Source organism: Rhea americana, unplaced genomic scaffold (genome assembly GCF_003343005.1).
Source record: "Rhea americana isolate MKP2758 unplaced genomic scaffold, rheAme1 scaffold_46, whole genome shotgun sequence".
NCBI classification, from domain to species: Eukaryota; Metazoa; Chordata; class Aves; order Rheiformes; family Rheidae; genus Rhea; species Rhea americana.
In genome coordinates this window covers 2832772-2852884 of record NW_028186601.1, presented here as the reverse complement: position 1 = coordinate 2852884, position 20113 = coordinate 2832772, and the positions used below count along the sequence as shown (strand labels likewise).

Below are 20113 nucleotides of genomic sequence, written 5' to 3'. Positions count from 1 at the left end.
GAATTACTATATGTCTCAGTTTTCACTATAACAAAATAAAAATACTTATATTTTCTAAAAGGACAGTTAAACAGCAGAGACATATATATTATTGCTGAGGACTTAAACAGTAGTGCCAAGTTTAAATCAGATCAGCCTGTGCTGAGGAGAGATTCCTTTTCACATTTGTAACAGAGCTAGCTAAGATTGTTTCTGAAGTTATTATATATGAATTCCATGACGGTAAATAATAGACAAAAAGTGATTAGGGGATCCTTCCTATATACAGATTGCAATTCAGAATTGCAGAAGGTTTGAGTCCCRTTCGATATCCTTCTCCTACAGCATTCATGAATTCCTCAATAGGGTATAACCCCTCCCACATCTTGCTCTACAGAATAGTTTGCACAGTTAATACAGTTCAGGGATTTCTGGATTACAACTGGTCTACCATAAAAAGGTCTGCCAAATCCTCCCTGGTGTGTGTGTTGAAATAAGAAGAAAAGATCATGTTTATAACTTTTCTTCAATCCCTCCATGGTATGGTGGGTATCTGAAGGAAGAGTTAGCTGTACTAGAAATTAGATTACCTTTAGATGAAAACAGTTCTGCAGTAAATGTCAAAATCTATYATGCTAGTACTGATTGTTAATTCAGATAGCATTCACTACCTTGTCTCACTTCTCACCATTCTTCCTTGTACCAAACAACCATGCTGATTCCGAGTCTTTTGGATGCCTTCATACAGTGGAGTTTCCTACCTACCTGCACTTAAGTCCAATTGGGTGTTGCCAAAAGAGCTTTGTAGCTCTGAAACTCTCAGGCAACAATTGCAAAACATGAAAGTAGAGCAAAAATTTTAAAAAAACGTGTGTTGAAGCTAGTGGCAATTTAAATCAAGAATACACTTGGAAACATCTGTTCAAAATAATGTGTGCATATGCAAAAGCAAACTATGCCTTGTAGATACATATTCTTGTACTCAAAGGTACTATACTGACCTAGAGCCAACATAAAGGGAAACAGAAGCAAAGTCACTAAGTTTTCCAATAAGCATAAGAAAAAAGAAAAACTTAGGTCACTGAGAGAAATTAATCAAAATCAAATTATAAGTAATGTTGATAACATAAAAGAAGAACAAGCTCACATAAAAGCTGCTTTTTCTATTGCAATGAGCATTTGAGATATTGATGAAAGACATGATCATTTATCTTTGATAGAAAAGTCTTCCATAACTTTTCAGACATAACAGCATTGTTCTCTGAGATATGCTTATCTTTCTTTTTACTACAGCAAATTTGATGGGCCTTATACACAACAGTTGGATAGTGTCTTTCCTGCTGATGCTTCTTATATTTTTACTATATCATTGAGGTGTATTTATTTTTAATAGTTAGTTTCTTTACATAGCATATGACAGTGGTAAAAATGGTGCCCTAACAAACTAGTTTTTCTTAACTAGAAGACACTGGAAAAAATGTAAATCAAACACAAACTTGCTAAATGCTTAAGCATAAAATGCTTAAGTGAACATCACTTCTCTAAGAACTAGTTGAAAACAGAAAATCATTTAAAAGTCAGATTAAATCATGTATAATATATGAAAATATGTGCATAATAACTATATACAAAAACACACTGTCTTCTTCTGTGTGTCTAAAATTTACCACAATGTGGGTTTAGACAAATATGCCGCAACCTCAGGTTCACTATGCAACAAACAAGTGAACGTTGGATTTTACTTTTTCTCCTAGTGCATTCAATGTTCTGAATTTACAGGATCCTCTTAAAATAATTGGAAAGCTCAAATATCGTATATTAAAAGGAAAATAAAATTAAAAATGACTCCAAAACTGCCATTAAACAGTGTGATTTTCTTATTGGTGATTGAACAAAGAGCTTTACTGTACTTCCTTTAGGTCAAATGATAGTGCCTCTGTATTTTTTATGAATCATTTGAGTAAGATCTAAATGCAATTTATGTGAGGCAGCAAATGTTCTATATTTTACCTGTCATCATACTTAACCCCAGTGGACAGTGATTTTATTGCTAATAAATTATATAGTATATTATGAAACACTTTCAACAAGTTTCAGATTTTACTTTTCATTTTATCAGTTTAGGAATTTATGCTGTGAAATATATTTCCATACATGCTGTGCAGTGATGTGAAGCAATCTACATAAGAAGATTTTTTCAGTTCAGGAAAGTTTTTAATTAATAATAAGAAGAAATAGTTGAAACTCAGCACAAGGCATCAAATGGTTCAGATTTTGCATGGATGGTGCTGAGGACACACTGCAGCACTATTACACAGCAACAGCTTTCGGGCCATCCTTTGCACATCAGGTTGTATGACCAGGACTGATCTCTTAAGAAGGCAAAAATATTGGCCACTTTGGAAGTTAAATGAGAAAATCAATTAGTCTGCACATGCACAGGAGCTCTGGCCGGCTACATTTTGATGCCAATACAGCGGGCAAGTCCATGTAGGCAGATCTTAGCAATAGGGGCAAAGACAGCTATGAACTGGCTGTGTAGAAAACCTCCATGTAACAGCTGGGGCTACCCATTAATATTTTTAAATTGTTCTTAAAGGAGGGGAAGATCAWCTATTTTAAACCTCAAAAAAAGTACAAGACATTTATACTTAAACACCCAAGCCGTGGTTCAATGTCCCAGCTTTCACAAGTGTTAACCTCTTACAGTTTCACGGCTCAAAGCAGCATTTCTGAAAGAAAGGCCTATTTTCTATGTTTTTACAACACAGTTTAAATTTTCTTCCAGCAGTTTTTCTTGCTGTCATTTTAAAAGGTGCAACTCTCAGCAGTGGCACCTGTCACTTGGCATCCTGGAACACAGGTTTTGAAGAGTATATGGCAATTTTTTCCAGAGAATGAATTTTCAGTGCAAGCATGATTATCCAGATACTTACCTGTTTTAAATCAACACCATTCCACTAATCAAGGTTGAACAGTATCAATTTATAGCAGCTACGAATTTAGTCCATCATTTTCTATTACAAAAAATGTAAGTCCTATCCAGCAATGAGATCGGTAACCTCTGAGACAGCTGGATTTATCTGTCTGGATTAGTGAGGCAGATTTTGATGATTATCATRTAAACACTATAGCTGCCTCAGGTCTTTGTTTTAATGGTGGCTGTACTTAGATTTCCCAAGCGTCAAAAGATATACTGGCTAGCCTTTATTTACCTTGGATTTTCCTCTGCATAATGAGAACAGAATTAACGCTATGGTCAACCCTTCTGATTGCTACAAAGCTCAGTTCACTGGTATCTGTAAAATGTGGTGAGATCCTGGATGCTGAGGGTTGTAGAAGTATGAACAACCGTGACCAATATTTTTAAAATTAATTCAAGACATTAAAGCAAACACAGAAGCTCTGACAGTATTAAAGGGAGCTACAATAGACGTATTGGCTGGAAGCATGGTATGAACATCATTCGTTCTTAAGAACRTTAATATTTCTTAATGGTAAAAATTAAATCAGAAGGTTTGATATGAGGTCTTGACTCCACTGAAATCAATGAAGTTCTGCCTTTGACATTGCTATAGCTAGGATTTTATCCTAGATGTCTRATTTTTATCAGAAAATGTAAGTAAACTTTTGTTCATAATTTGAAATATCTTCATTATAACATTTTATTCTCAGATTTGTCAGTAACTCTGTAAATTTCATTCAAAGCTAAAAATCCTCAAAATATTTATTGAAATTGTATTTCACCTGTATTAACGACAAATGTGCTCCTGCTCCAGTACATGTCCCTGCTTAATATATATTATTCAATCAKCATGAACAGTGATGGCCAAATGGTTTGATACAGACCTTTTATCAATTGTATGAAATTAAAATAAGTATGGAAAACTTTCATTGCTTGTTTCCAGATAGTAACACTACAGAATAATTTCTGGATTTAATAACTGGGCAAACTATTTTCTCCATACACAGAAGAAGTTCAAAAGTAAGGTATTAATAGTCAAATTTTGTTTGGAAATGACATCTTTAATTAAAAAAATCATTTTGCAAAAAACATTATATAAAAGAATCACAGACAAGTGAATTTCCTTGCTTATTATCAAAGATAACACAAGATGAAAAACAAGAATAAATTAAAAAAACAGGCAGAGAGACCATTAATGGAGAGAAATACTCCACACAAGTGGCTCTTGTTATTTTTTATATTTTATCTGATTTATATTTTATCTGACAGTAGCTTTTCTGTCAGCATTTTGCAATATGGAAACAGAAAAGTAAAATGTACACGAGTTTGGTGACTGGAATACCTTTTTAAAGAAGGAAGAAGATGTCACCCCTATTTGCCCAGAATTTGCTCCACTTCCTCTATACTGGAAATTTGCTTTCAGCTGGTGCTTTTCATTATGGTGGAATAGGCGCACAGTACATCCATCAAAGTTAATTTCTTTGAGCTTATGCAGATAATACCAAGGTTAGAAGAAAAGAGCCTCTGTTTTTCTGATCAGCTCTGGAATATCCAGATATACATTTCTAGTACATCACTAAATAAAACACTGGAAGATTGTCATGTGTTCATGATCTACTTGTTAGCTTCCCAACATAATTGTTACGAGAGGTTTTTCTTATGCATTGGTGATTTTCTCTTTTCTCTCTCTCTCTCTCTCTCTCTCTCTCTTTTTTTTTTTTTTTTTTTTTTTCGGTCCTTTAGCATGGACTAAAGGATAGCTACAAAATACTTCTCTTAGTTAAACCAAAAGCCATGACAGTGGAAGAAAAGTTACAAATAGTTTTCTCTGAAGTCAGATATCTAGTTAAATGGGGACAGCTTGCATAATCTTTTCTGTATCAACAACATTCCAGATGCATATTCTCTCTCTCTTCTTCAAGAAAAAAAAAAAAAAAAAAAAAAAAAAAAAGAGCTTCAGAAGAAACTATTCACAGATAAAGAGTACGAGACCATACCGTGCATCCCTTTTTTTAACATCTCAGCTGCTGCTATACAAGGCAATTATGGTTAGGCTTCTTTTTCACGTCCCAAGATAATACTGGGACTGGATGTTACTTTCACTCAAGTCAGAAATCACTAAAGGAGTCGCTTTATAGAAGTCTACTGATTTTCATTTTATGGGCAGAAAAATGCTTTCTAGTAATATTTCTTTCATTTTATGAAAAGCTCCATTTCTGAAAATAAAGAAATGATTAATTTCAATCTTTTAAAAAAGGCAGCTTTCTTCACCCAAGAAACATAAACTTCTGGCTGAAAACCATGAAAAATTTTCATTTTGAAATGTTGCCCTGTGTCACATGGCTGCTTTTAACTGAGGTCTCAAGTCCCAGTCCATTCTCTAAAATAAAGTCTCTAGATTGCATCTGTCACTTAGCAATTCTTGCACAGAACTATAGGGTTAGCTGACCCACAGAAAAGTCTAACTAATCTACAGAAAACTACAACAAAAATATTTTTMTCTTTTAGAACATGTCAGGAAAAGAAGCCAAAAGTTTCTTGACTGGCTTCAGCACGAAAGAACAAAAATTTGAGGTATAACTCGATCACTGAAAATACATAGTCTAGCAAACTAGCTCTAAATTAAGATAATCTGCTTGATCAATTCGACTACTTCTGTTTCAACAGGCACCTCTGCTCTCCTTTACTTTTTTTTGAGGAACTGGAAAGGGAACTGCTGAAAAAACTCAYCCAGGCAAAGTTGCATTTGTGTTATTTTTGAAGTGAACAAATAAGGAAATACCGAAAATTTCTTTAAAAAAAATGTTCTCAGGAGACATACATCCTACTTCCAAGCCTGGAGTGTGTTGGGAGATGCCTGCGCACATAGTAAAAGCTATACGCCCGGATATATCCTCAAATGAACAAAAATCTGAGTTTGTCTGCTTCTCACAGACTGGGCTGGAGTCTTTCAGCTACAGCAGACTGACATTGGCATCCCTCCACTGATGCCACTGAAGTGATTTCTGACTTGCACTGTTGTTCCAGGTCTTTCCAAAAGTGGTCTTGCTTGCATTATAAAACTGCTCTTGCATGTAGATTTAGCTGTTGCCTTTCTAGGCTTGCTGGGGGAGGAACCGGCTGAGGATAGAGACCACGCTATCGTCTCGGTTCTTGATGTGGTACCCCACAAATTTATGCTGACACAATATGGCAATTGCAGAGCGTTTTGTGAGGAAGAACACCATCTGCTTTCTGGCTCTGCCGTTCTATAAATAACAGACTTCAGGCTCCGCCGGTGCCAGGCTGACATTTTGCAACATGCCCCTCTAGCCCTTTAAAATTCTTCCTGACCATCTGGGAATTTCCTGTTCTGCCAAAAAGGTTCCTCTGGACAGAACTGAGATCTGCCCCATGCTGCTAAGAAATCCCTTTACGGTAAGGCAGGGAAGGTCTGAAGTATTTGAATCCCGAGAGCCAGCGCTGAAAAATGTAGACCTGGCACTTCTGCCCACCCCTGCAAGCACTGTGGAAAAGAGGGAGCGAGGGGTCAGCTGCGTGGGCTGGAGGTTTTGAAATGTCCTTTCCTGAGCAGGAATTCAGCTCAGATTTTTGCCRCGGATTCACTGTGAGCAGCATCAGGTCAAACACAGGAATTCATCAGCATCACGTTCTGGGCGAGATTCGAGAGACCTGTTTTCAGTTTCTAATCCTCTCGAGGCTATTTAATGATAATGGTTTGATTTTGTGGAATGTGTTGAAAAGCTTTTTTGTGTTCATATTCCTAGAGGAAACTACTGGTTTTTTATACTTGTACTCATTGTTAGAGGGCTCAAAACCTCGTGGTAGCAACACCTGGAAAACACATGGTACCAATACTAGAAATGAGCCTAGTAGAGGCAAAAACAAAATTAATATCATTTCTGTCAGAAAAATCACTATGCAGTTCTGACTTAGGATTTGAATGTCACAATTCTGTTACATGGTGAATAATATTCTATAAATAATTTTTCTGCAGCTTGCTTATAGTTGTTCAGAAGGATTTTGTTATGGGAGTGAAAAATGTGACAGCATTCGAAACACTGACACAACTAACACTGAGTACTTAAGAAGAACTACAATGGCAAAATTATCCTAAAACAAATTTCCACTAATCCATTGTGTTAAGTTGTAGCTCAGAGAACAAAGACCAAGGCTAATTGTAGTGACTATGGACCAAAGCTTTCCAATTGTAATTTCAAGAGCTCTTCATGATTTTTGGCAGTGAAATAATGAATGAAAATGTTGAAGTATACTTCAAAAATGCACCAGAAGAAAAAGGATGTCACACTTTGGTTAATATTTTATAAATCAAGGATTCATATCATATCATTAGGCCCATAATAGTGTGACAAAAATATTTTCTGTCTTGCTCAATTCTGCTTCTAGGAAATACCCCAAGGGGTTCCATGGCCAAATTACTAGATGTTTCCAAGATGTGTAGGAGTGCTAAGTGGTTTTTTTTTTGTTGGTTTTTTTTTGTTTGTTTGTTTTGAAATCCTGTTTCAAGGAGCTTTTTTTTTGTTTCTAGAGATTGTAATGTAGGTTTTTGTGAGGAGCAGTGGGAGGCATTATGGTGGAAGGTAAGAACTACTTTTTTTTGCTTGCTGGTTTAGTATTAAAGGAGAGTAATCAAGTCTTCTAGTTTTAAGAACCTGAATGCCAGACCAATCTTTTTTCTTTTTTGTCTATGTTTGATTTTTTTAACTCTTTTTAATGTTGATATAACCACTGCATTTTAAAAGTCAATATATAATTACATTATATGAATATACTTTATTCCCTCACTGAATAAATAACAAATTTATTCTGATAATGTTTTTAGGGCATACCGGTAGCCAATGCACCATGTGCCATTATGGTTATTATGCACTGGTAATAAGGGGATCTAAGGCTAAAAGGTCTCCTATAKGAACCGTGCAAGGAACTAAAATTCCATGGTTTTTGGCACATTGAATTATTGTAACATTGCTCTGTATAGGAAGACTTCTATTAGGAAGTGTCTGGACTTCCAGTTAAGTGTTCCTTGAGAAGCAACCAAGCAATCTGAGCAGCAAACACACTCATCCAAAAGTGTAAAATAAGTGTGTGCTTGTTGAGAGTAACAGAGGAATTCCCACTCAGTTCTACYTCCTGACAAAGTTCAACAGTGGTTAAAAGTTGCTGAATTCTTGTGATAACACTCTCTAACAGTAAAATGAAAGCAATTTATTGCAAAAGCGTAAATCTTGCAAGATGCCAGATATTTGCTGCAAAGTACCATCAGTTCAATGTAAGACCCTTGGCACTTACTGGATTGAGTCCTTAGGTCTTGCCAAAACCTAAAGTKGACATGTTTGGACAAATGCACTTCTAGTATTTCTGGCCTCTAGCACATCACAGACTCTCAGGCAATTGCTTAATGTTAGCAAATTATTTCTTCAGTTAATGGTCAAATATATGCAGCAAACACAATCACAAAGACTATTTTTGAGGCTGCCGTTAACAGTCCTGAGAGCACTAAGAGTAATGTATCTTTACTCTTTACTGTGCGTAGAGACCAAACCTTTACACTGTCTGCCAGTTTTGGTGTATATTCCATTTCATAACAGGTAGAACTAAAAAAAAGGTTAAACTAATATGACCAAAGCTTCTGACTTTGTGCAGATAAATCTCTATAGATGGCTGTTTGAATCTTTTTATAAAGGAGAACAGGGTTAATATTTCTTGTACCTATTCTTTGCAGACTGTATTATGCAGCATCTGAAAACTGGATCATGAGATGGATCTTATTTACTGAGAAAGTACATCAAACTATGAAAATTTATCCTGAATCAATGCATATTGAATTTATTGTGCTATAATCATCCTTCCACTTTAATAATAACCTTTTGGCACCTGACAGTCCCTTCTTGCCATGTGCAGCTCTACAAACAAGATGACAAAGACKATGTGCTTCCCCACTTAAAAGTGGAACTGTAAAAAGGAAAAGTCTTAAACAACTGACATGAAGCCAGAGGCCAAAATGTTTGATTTTTACTGATGTTATGGAGGTGAACAACGTTAAAGGGATTTACAAAAAAGATAYTTAGTGCATCAGCTGGAATTCTTTGAAAAGCCAAGAGATCAAGCTGGCTCATTCAAGAAAAATGTGAAGAGAAACAACCTTAGTCATCGCCTCCTTATTTAACAGCTAACGTGATAAACAGTCTTGCAGTCTATATCTCTTTTGCACAAAAATAGTAACACAGATATTATTTTAGCAGAGCATTGATGGCTTTTCCCATTAACAGAACAGAAGTGATGCAGGAAAGATAGGCAGCCCTTGATCATCTATCTCTACTACAGGAAGCCACACAGAGAGTGGAGTACAAAGTCCTAGCCAAGGACCAAAGGGAAATAGTTCATTCAGGAAGAGATTAGGTCATTTATTTGAGCAATTCTTCCACTAAGTAGATCCTCAAAATTCCAGGCACAGCACCAAAGGCATCATGGTTTGGGGGTTGCCCATTACTGTGTTGACTTGCTAATGTGGCCTGGAAGGCCACAGGAATTTCCTGATGAATTAAGATTGTAGAGGGAAAATATTTAACTATGACATAAATAAATACACTTGATGTTTAAAAGATAATGTCAGAGATCCTAAATCCTCATTTTGGTTACTTTTATCTATGCATGAATGCCCAGTTTGCGATAGCCCTAGCAGTTTTCRTCAAATGCTTTGGTTTTGAGGAGGCTTCAAAGAACCAGGTTGTATACAGGTGTCTCTGTGAGATTTCAGAAATATCAGGCCATTTCTACATAGATTTTTCACTGAAACTGCTATTTTTTCAGAAGTGTTAGTGATTTGATAGTGAGTAGTGAGACGGCAATTATCTGAAGATCCTTGTCATCTTCAGACACAAACACAGGCCTCAGACAGGAGAACGGCATGGGAATGACTATACTATTCATCCTCACTACTATTCATTTACTGAATTGATGACAAAATTAAAAAATACAAAGAATGTTCTCTTTCCTGCAAAAGATCTTTGAATGAGCTCTAAAGCTCCCAGAAGAGAATTATTGCTAAAGCTATTCAGAGCTGAACTTGAGAAAGTGAAAATCAACACGTTTAAATAAAGACATAGGTGATTTAATCCAATTTGCAAATTTTTCATCACAATAAAATGTCTTCTATGCATAGCTTAGAACAAAAGAATTGTGGAATCATCATTCAGCAACAATTACATTATTTTTTCCCCAAATCTCCATTGTGTAAGACAGTGTTTACAGACAAGATACCCAGAAACAAAGATARACTTTTATACACGTTGGCTGACAGCTTTACAGCATTCATAAATCATATCATTGAAAGGGCAGGCAAGTCTACCATTACCCTAAAGACAAATGTAAAAGCTTCTCAGGAGATTATACTAGGAGTTGTTCCTTTGATTTTTATGGTTATTAAAAATGTGTTCTGAGGATCTGGAATACATACAGTGCAAGAATTAAAGCATATCTCAAAATAGTAAATGTGTGCACTTAGAATCAGAATTTTTGCACCTACAGTCAGGAAGTAAGAACCCCACTTTGAAGACTGGAGAGCCTTTGAAATGGAGTGAAAGTTTGCTGTAACTTTTAAAATAAYGGACAGGTGCCCAGAAATGAGATCCGTGCTTTGTTCTTTAAACCCCTGCAAGTTCCTTCTGCAGGTCTAGACTGCAGCTGATCCAGGAGGAGGAAATCATAAAAAACTGGCCTGCTAAACAATGTTAGCCCTCTCAGACTTATACGACAGAAGTTTCATAACACAGATAGCATCTTTCAAGAAAATCCTCTTGCACACAGGCATCCTTTAAAGGAGACTTAGTTGTTAAGGAGAGGCAGGATCAGTCTATAAATGGCATGTGTATCAGCCTGCAGCAGAAATACTTTATAGATTCAGAATTGATTAGAACTTCATCTATGCTGCAATGAAAAAGAAGCTATGCTGTCAAAAAGAGGCAAATTATCTTCTATGGTCTTCTRCTCATTGTCTTTCCAGTTCCCTCCCACAGTTCTCTAGTCTTGTTTTAATTTCCTGGCAGGGATATGCAGAGCTTATCCTATGTCTAGAGTAATCCCTCAAACCTATTCCCCTCTTTGGTCTGCTGAGAGAAGAAGGTCTGCACCCAAAACCTTGGCAGAACAGAGTCTGGCAGCTCTGCTAACTGGAACAAGTGGGGTTTTATTCTCCCTGTACATTCCTATTGCAGGAGGAATGCCTGGTATATGATTTGCAACAAGGCAATCAAACAAAACATGATGAATGACAAGGATATACTCCAACAAATCAAATTTCCCTGAAAATCTGAGGAAAAATTAGAACTATAGTGTTACACCAAGAGCTTTAAAAAGAAATGGATGCCATGYATGCATTCTGAAATGGTTCTATAAGGATGGCACAAAGCACGGGGAGTGTAAAAATTCTAGTTAATTTTGTAAAATATGCACACCTCTATAAGGACAGCAATATACATGGGATGGGAAGTACAAGGGTTCAGTATTTTTTCCAGAGTATATTCCAATTCTTGCTTCATATGCAATCTGGAAAGAACAAAATCAAAGGTACACTTTTAATTTATAGGTAAGACAGAAAGGGGACTAGTAGATGCAGAATGAATYATGTACTACACACAAGATTTCATCTTACTAACAACTCTCCTAGTGTTTTGGGGCTAACAAATCTATTCCGGAACAACTGACTGACAGCARGTAAGTCTGTATAAAATACACAGATGGATTTAAGTCACAACATTTAAAAAMAGATTTTCTTGTCCCTTTACACCGGACTCTCCAAATATATAAACATATATGCACATATATACATATATATGTATGCGTGTATGTGCWCACACATCCATGCACTGGGGGAGAAGTGGATGTTAACCAAGAGAAAAGACAATTCTGCAGATTTCTTACAGAATTTTAGGTCAGCTCTTTTTTACTCATGGAGCCTAGATTTTCCAATTACAAATAAGATCAGATCTGCACTTTGGACTCTCTTACAAGAAGGGTATGGTAACATGGATAATATAGCTGACCATATGCTGACCATATAACAAACCTAGAAAGTGCCTTACCAGGAACACATATATTCATAAAACTAGCACAGTTTTCTAAGAAGCCCCCTTCCCTTCTCTTACTACACTTTTTTTTTTCTTTTTTAATTTCTGCTTCTAGAAGCTGGTTAGAGAAGAAGCATTTTTCAATCACATAGCTCCATGACCTAGAATACTGATTCTCTACATGACTCTTTGAGAGATTATAAATTTTTTGTAAWCAAGTTTTGCTTGGTTGATATGATTTGTTTTATTCATGAAAGTAAACCCTTTTTAAAAATACACAATAGTGTAACTTGAGTATCATTCCATCTGAATCCGTCTTAGTCTTGCTCTGACTATCTTTGCCCATATATTTGTTCAATGTTTAGCACAGTCAACTCTTAGATTTTACTTGCACAATGAAGTGGCATAGTTTGACTTACATTGATCTTAAATGAAGTTAATTAAACCGATACAAGTCCTTGGGTAGACTTCTCATCCCAATTTAGGAGTAGTTTACACTTTTCTAGATTAATCTGATTAATAATTAAGGTAATGCCAAGCAAAGCTTGATTTTTTTGCAAGAACATTAATGAGAATATAGTGCAAGTGTGCAATAATTTATGGCTTTCTAAATTACCATTCCAATTAACATTGAATATTCACCATCCTGGTGTTTCATAACACTTCCTAATACGCACATGTGGTTACAAAAAAATAACCTTGTGTTAAAGYACAACTTGTTTCATAAGAGAGAAACTCTTTCCTATGAAATATGATACTATTTCAATTTCCTTTTCCTGATCAACACTTTGACTCTGTAACAAGCCTATGCTGCTGGGAAGACTTTCACACCAAAGCTGCTCATACGAGACACCAGCTCCTGGTCCTGAGGATTCATAGAACTGCTATGGACTTATAGCATTGCTAAAATCATGATATTGGTCCTTAAAGGCCATCATTTACTCGCTYTTTGTTTGCATCTTATAACAAAAGCAGAAAAGAAAATTGAGCTGAGGTGAACTGTAAACTAAGGTGAATACAAGCAAGTTGTTCAACATCTTTACCTTTCAGGATATACCAACAACAAATCACACAAGTGAGACCAGTTTTGATAATGACTAGTTTATTCAACATTTCTGGAGACAATAGCCCTGAAAAACTAGTCATTCCTCACCGGTTTCCCTGAGAACCTGTACAAGACTAAGTTACAGTCCTATTCATCTTGGTAAATACAGGAAGGAGCAAGCAACTGCTCTATGGGGCTTAAGAACACTAGAAGAATGAGATCTGTTCCCGCAGTTACTAGGACATATCTGTCTTATCTGTAATACACTTACTCAACCTCAAACTGCAAAATAGCATTATCGATTTTTATTCAATGTAATTATCGACTTAGAATTTTAAATTATTTTAGTTACACATTTTTAAATTACTTTCCTTCCAAAAGATTTTCTGATCTTACATAACTTAAATGTTAAAAATGTTATTATCAAACGGCTAATAGCACAAAATGCCTCCCACCAGAATGACTCCAAAAGCCACACACACACCAATATATTAACTCTCCCAACAGCCTTGTGAAATTGGGTAGTAGTGCTGTATTTGTGTTAGAAAAGGGAAACAAGAACGTTTAAAGTTTACGACTTGCCTGTAGTCACAAGGGAAGTCTATGCTACAGCCATGGACAGAAAGCAAAGCCTAAATTCATCCCACTTAACTGAGGCACTTAAATTAGGAAACAAGCTGCTCAAGATTTCCCTGGAGTCAGTGAAGACAAATAGGCACTTCCACAGAACAGCTCAGATGGCTGGCTCTCCCTCTGAACTTGCTACTGTCTCTTGACACACTATTGAGAGATTCCCCACTGTGAAGTAAAATCTATCTCAGATATCTCTGGGTTCTGGCCAAAAGTTTGAGTGGGATGATCCAGGCCTAAAATACCCAGCTCTGTACTTTTCCCACGTGGGCTGTCCTTTTTTTTCCAAGGCACCCATCGCTGCGAAGTAGAGACTGCTTCCAAACCACAGAAGAGAATGGGAACGTCRAGTTCTCAGCACCCCCAAAATGACACACCATTTACTTTATATCAATTTCATTTAGAAAAACTCTCAGTGCTCCAAGCGAGATCTCCCACGGGGCATGTTGGTTGGACAGTTCTGATGACTAATAAGTGTAACATTTTATTGTTACCAGAAAGTTCCTAATTACAGCTGTCATCACTGAAAATAAACACATTCAGGTTCTACCGCGCATTATGATAAAACCTTCTGTCAAAGCATGGGAAATATTTTTTTAAGTCATTTGCTACCAAAATGTGGCAACGTGTGAGACTGCCTTTGAATCTACTTCTTTGATTCTTCTGCTTTCTTCTTCTTCAAAAAAAAATACCAAATAGATAATCCCCCAGTAATGACAAGCTTTCAGGCACTTACATGTTTAAAATCTTGCCTCTTTCTTGTAGGTTCCTCAGAATATCTGAAGGACCTCAGGAACTTGATTAATAAAGAGCTTAAAATGCAGGCGTATTATTARTCAAGAAAGTTCTTGGAAGAAATGGGCATTTTTATATTTAGACTCAAATCTGAGTTTTCTTAGAATCCGTTTGTTGCCATGAACTTAGTCTTTCTCCTTTAAAGTCARCTTTTACATCTTTACTCATTGAGTAGCAAATATAACACAGCACACAACACACTGTAAGCTAATGCCTACYGGGCCAAAGAGATAAGGTATTTGGAGGGAAACTGAGGGCACTGTGGGCATCACTCAAGCTAGGGAAGTGAGACTGCGAAGAAAAGCTGAAGGTATTTATTACAGGAGAAGATATAGTTACGTAGTGGCAAGTCAATGAGGCATGGGGACAAGGCACCAGACAGTAAGAAACCAGGCTTCATTGGTTTCACTGCTTGTCTGTGATAAACTGATCCTCTGAACCTCCTCAGGACAAGGTTCTTCTTCGGATCTGAGAATTCATCAAATCCAGAGTGAAGAAAGAGCACCCAGAACAGTTAACAGGCTAGACAAAAAATACAGGTCCAAGTTGGACCCCTAGTAGAAGTCTAGMAGCCATAGAGCTTTTTCAATTATTAGCTCTGGTCCATCCAGGAGAAYGAACTTAGCACACCGAACCTGGAAAGCACTGTTAGTAATGCTCATATAAGCAGGATGGTAGGTTCCACATCTAATGAACTGTTTTTATTTGTGGAAATTAACAGGAGTTCATCATGAACATCTTTTTGTTGCACTTAACAGCACCCAAATATATGAGTTTTATATCACACATTACACTAAAAAATGCCCAATGAAACATAATCATAAGTRCAATGGAATCTTTACTCTTTCTTGTAGTATTTTAAATAGGGGATAATTGTTTGTTAATGTGATTAAATATTACACTGCTCATTATGGCCGCCTCTATCCTTACATTAATATATATATGCATCAGAGGAATAATAGGTCATTTTTTAGACCTTGTCCTCCTTGCRTCAGACACTATCTCCCAGCAAGAGTGACTTATAAGGAATTTTCTCAACTTCTTCAGTAAAACTTCTTCAGCCCAAGGCAAAATTCAGCCACTACGGGTGCATGAGCATRTCAGTATTTCACTGCAATGCTAGGCACTGCTGGTAAAGAGAGCAGAGTGGGGCAGACTGCAGATGGAGCCAGAGCAGACGGCAGATGTRTACCAGCCTTTTCAAAAGCCAGCTTTTGCAGCATTGTCTGCTTCTTCCCTTATAAGCTGGTGACAGCACAAACTATCTGAAGTGTAAGGAAGAAGAGATGAAGCTTCCTTACTCAGTTTTAAGTATTACTGGTGTAATCAATATTTGCAGAGAAAAGAAACAAAAAAATGTAAGTTTGGATACWGGCTGACCAGAGTGATAGTAGTTCACTGTCCAGTCAAGGCTGTACGTCAATGTTAGCATCTTATAACATATCATTATCAAGTACTCACTTTCAACTTTTATGGTATTCTGTTTAGGTCAGGATCAAGAAGAGTGAGTAGATCATGCCAAACTCACTTACTTGCAGTTATTATTAATATTATTTTGACTGAAGGATAAATGCATGAARTAATTGCATCTATATAGCTATTCTGAATGCATATTGAGACCACCAATATCATAAGCTCACCCAGCTGACTAACAGAAAGTTTCCGAGCAAGACATGATGATAACATTTCATGCAACTCCTCTTTGGCAACACTCAGACACTGCAGTTAAATACCAAACAGTATCACGTGTGCCAGTCAGTTACAGCAAGAAACAAAATGTGATGAACTGTTTGTTTTGAACTATTAGTATAAACAAATTGCAGAAACGAAACCCAAGCTTAAACAATGGGGAAAGTTATCCGGTATTAAAATAAACAGTTCTAGGAAAATCTCTGAAAATGTTTACCAAGTCATCTTCTTCCAAGCAGTTTCTGCAAAGAGCATTTTGCCATGTCCGTGGTTTGCCAACCAATCCCAGCAATGCTGACTATAGATATGCAAATGCTATTGGACAAGGCTGCAACTTAATTGCCTGTAATCTGCTCCCCAGGCAGCACGGTTTTATCTAGAATCAAGCCAGTAGGTCATCAGAGAAGCACTTTTGTTGTTGAGGGTAAAAGAGTATTCTCTTAACGAACACCTATTTTGCTTTTAGAAATCAAGGAAAAACATTTTCTAACTTAAAATGCTACACAATTTCTTGTATATAATACTTTATACAAACTTTCTTAATAAATACTMTTCCAATGTTGCAGGCTAGTATTTGCATTAAGAAAATAAGCAGCTCCGATGAACAGTGTCAGTGCAGTACAATTATAATGAAAGTTATGTATATTGCATAACTAATAAATATATTTCTTCTACATAAGTTACAATATATTTCAAATTCTGAAATATAAACAATATTTCTTATTATARCTATTCACTTCTGATTTCAGACCGATAATCATTAATAATTCTTTATTTTGTTCACAGCAGGTACATTGTAAAATGTTGCTTGGTGTAGCACTAGTTATATCCCGTATTAAAAGTCTAGTGGGAAAATAAATACAGTGTAAAATGAGATGYGAGATGCCTACGTAACGTATGCATTACACTTAAGCATTACGCTTCTATCGAAAGGAAACGAATTATGGCTGAAATGCTTGGTGGTGRTAACAGCAACAAAGGAAATTCAGTGTTCAGAGATGCTATAGTGGAGCTGCCTCAGACTCATTAGTTCCCRGGGAGCTGCACAGCGGCGGGTCCTTTCATTCGGGGGGAGAACGGACACGCGGCCGTCCTTCGCGCAAACCTGCGGGAGCGGGGGCCGGGGGCCGGGAAGGACCGCGCGGGGCGGGGGGCTGGCCTTGCCCACAGCCTGTTTTGCAGGCACTGCAGGAGAGTACAGCCCCCCGATTTAAAAGYCTTTCATTGGGCTTCCTACCTGTTTGATCACCTCCCGCTGAAGCGTGAGAGGACTAACCCTAACTCAGACATTCACACTCTAGGGGCTCATTTTTCTTCTTGCTCAGTTCACAGTGAAACAGTGATCTTAGTTCAGTCTCTAGTGGACAAACACAGAATAAGTAAAAAGTCTCAGCAGCATGATTCAGCAGGCAATTTATTCAAGTAAAATCATGTGTGCATAAACACAGATAACTATTTTATTCTTCTCAGTCCTTGCCTTAAACTCCCAAGGTACAGTAAAATTATTTCTTAAGACATGCTTTCTTCTACAAAAGACATCCRCTCAGTTCCAGCATTATATTTCCCCAAAGCAGACCACAATATTAAAAATTGAGGAAAATAGTCTGAAAAAGAAATGCTCCATTATATTTTGGTTTGTAGTCACATGTTTATTGCATACAGTCACCTCTCTCTTATTAGGGATATATATGCAAAGAGTACAATTAATTTACTAGGAGATCAGGAAATTTTATCTAAAGGTTTTAGCATGATTAGAAGGGTAAGGGTGACTGTTTGTGCTTTTTAACATATTTCTGTCTTCTATATCATCTGGAGGAAACATAAATTGAAAAGGATATAGGAGGAAATAAATATGCTAATCTGAAGTAGTCTTTACTAGCATTTTTACTGATGTTCATTCTTAGTATGAATTTGCATTACAGTTAAATGATGTTTCACTTGAATAGGCAYATACAAGAATTTTCTTGTGCCATCTTACATGATTAACTGCATCACTAATTGCTCAATTCTCTGCTTTGCAAGGTCATAACGCCAATGTGAGAATAAGAATATTACAATCATGTACAAAGACTGTTTATTTATTTTCACTTGTCATCTATCTCACATCATTCTCAATATCAAGCCAAAGACAAAATCCTGCAAGGTAAGTAATTTTACTCAAGCGAGTAATCTTATTAAAGTGAACGGGACTGTTCATGTGAGTAAAGTTATTCACATATCTAAGTCTTTTCAGGGCCAAGCTGCAGCTCAAACATAAAAAAATGAAAAGTTCAGTAGAAGTTTACAACTATAGCACAAATTCTTAAAAAGAATTACTTCTACTAASTTACTGTTACATTATTTTCAAGTCCAGTGTGATCCACACATTAAAAAAAAAAAATACTATGATGATTTAAGAATGTGAATGTGTATATACTTTTCTCTGTCCTTCCAGTGATTAGCTGGATGGAATAGGATTACAGGATCTATTTATGGAGGGCTATAATTTTCTCAATACCATGCCTGTAGGAGTTGATTTTTCTAAATGCACCCTTTTGCTGTCAGAGTAGCAGGTATCCTGCATGACATCTGACTGGAAGCTCCGAACGATAAGTAAAGTTTACAAGACTAGCTGGCTAATAAAGCATTCCACCGTTAGAGTCTCTGGTGGATTTTGTATAGCCAGGCTCACAAAACCGCCATGGTCTCTTGAGATAAAGCTTTACAAAACTGCATCTTTCAGTGATGTGAACAAAATTCTGCTCCCAACAGAAGTTCTTTCTCTAAGAAGGGTGCACTCTGGCTATAAGACTTCTCACCCTGCACAGTTATGACCTAGAGAAATCCTTATTATCTCAGTTCTCATAGAAACTCATGAAAACTATGAACAACGTAAGCACCACCAAAAATAATCCATTTAATGAGAAGTGGAAAAAGAAGCACTTACTTTTTGCAGCCACTGAGTGTAATTTTCCATCACATGTTCCAAATGTTGCAGTTTCTGGGAAGAGAAATCCTGTTCCACGTGAGGAGCATCTCTCTGAAGAGCATTTGTGTTGTACTGGTCTGTCGTGCTTTCACGACAGTTCCCGTCCTGTTCTGGTAGAATGAAAGTATAGGTGCACTGCCCATGCTGAATCCGGTTAAATCTTCTCCCACTGGCTTCTGGACCCCGACGCTGACTATTACAGCCTATGTGAGCCAGAAGAGCAGCCAGGAAAGCAAAGGAAAGAAAAACTGTCATGTTATTATTACTGTCCTTTCCTAATTTTAGAAAAACTTTTTTCTTTCTCTTTCTTTAAATTTGTTCTTAATTTTCTTTAAAGTCTTTGGAAAAAGGACTGGAGAATTGTACTTTAGTAATCAAGCTTAGATATATTGTTATATTTTTAATTTCAATATTAGGATAGCTTCCTTTAGTTTAAATTGGGAATATTTATTGCATAGTAGTTAAGATTTATTGTTTCCTCTCTGTTACAGTTCAGCATGTAGCCTGCTTTAGTCAGCTGCATATGCATATCCCAGTCTCTTTCCCCTACACTATCTGCTGCAGAACTGCTATTTTCTCTCAGACTTCAGTGAGTTTTATTAAGGTTGCACATTCAAGCCAAGCTGGAAGCGAGCAGCCTTTCACAAGATGACTTGACAGGAATGCGTGTATGAGTGCGCCCCTATGCTAAGGATGGCTGATGGCTCGGTGCAGAGGGATCATCTTACAARCTGGCTGGATGCATGACCTCAATCACGCATGGCTTTCCAGCCCCTGTTGCATACAACTGCTAAGGGCTTTTGCCGAATTCACGTAAGTTTAATAAGTTAGGCGGTCCACCTTAATACACTTCATATGTTCACACTGACCTATTAAAATGTAGATAAAGTGTAGAAGTTTGTTGTAATCTCTCTGTAAATATACAAAGCATTGAAATTGAAAATACTTTCGGTTCT

The 20113-nt window shown here is 36.7% G+C and overlaps 1 protein-coding gene across 2 annotated transcripts in view; it reads right to left on the bottom strand.

The window, feature by feature from the left end:
• ANGPT1 (angiopoietin 1) overlaps positions 1–19826 on the bottom strand; it is a 162557-nt gene extending 142731 nt beyond the window's left edge. For both annotated transcript variants that reach the window (XM_085316297.1, XM_085316298.1), the window contains exon 1: positions 19116–19826. In XM_085316297.1, the coding sequence (XP_085172423.1) occupies positions 19116–19412 (297 nt within the window). In that variant the 5' untranslated portion in view covers positions 19413–19826. The remainder of the gene's footprint in view (positions 1–19115) is intronic.
• Positions 19827–20113: the final 287 nt, after the last annotated feature.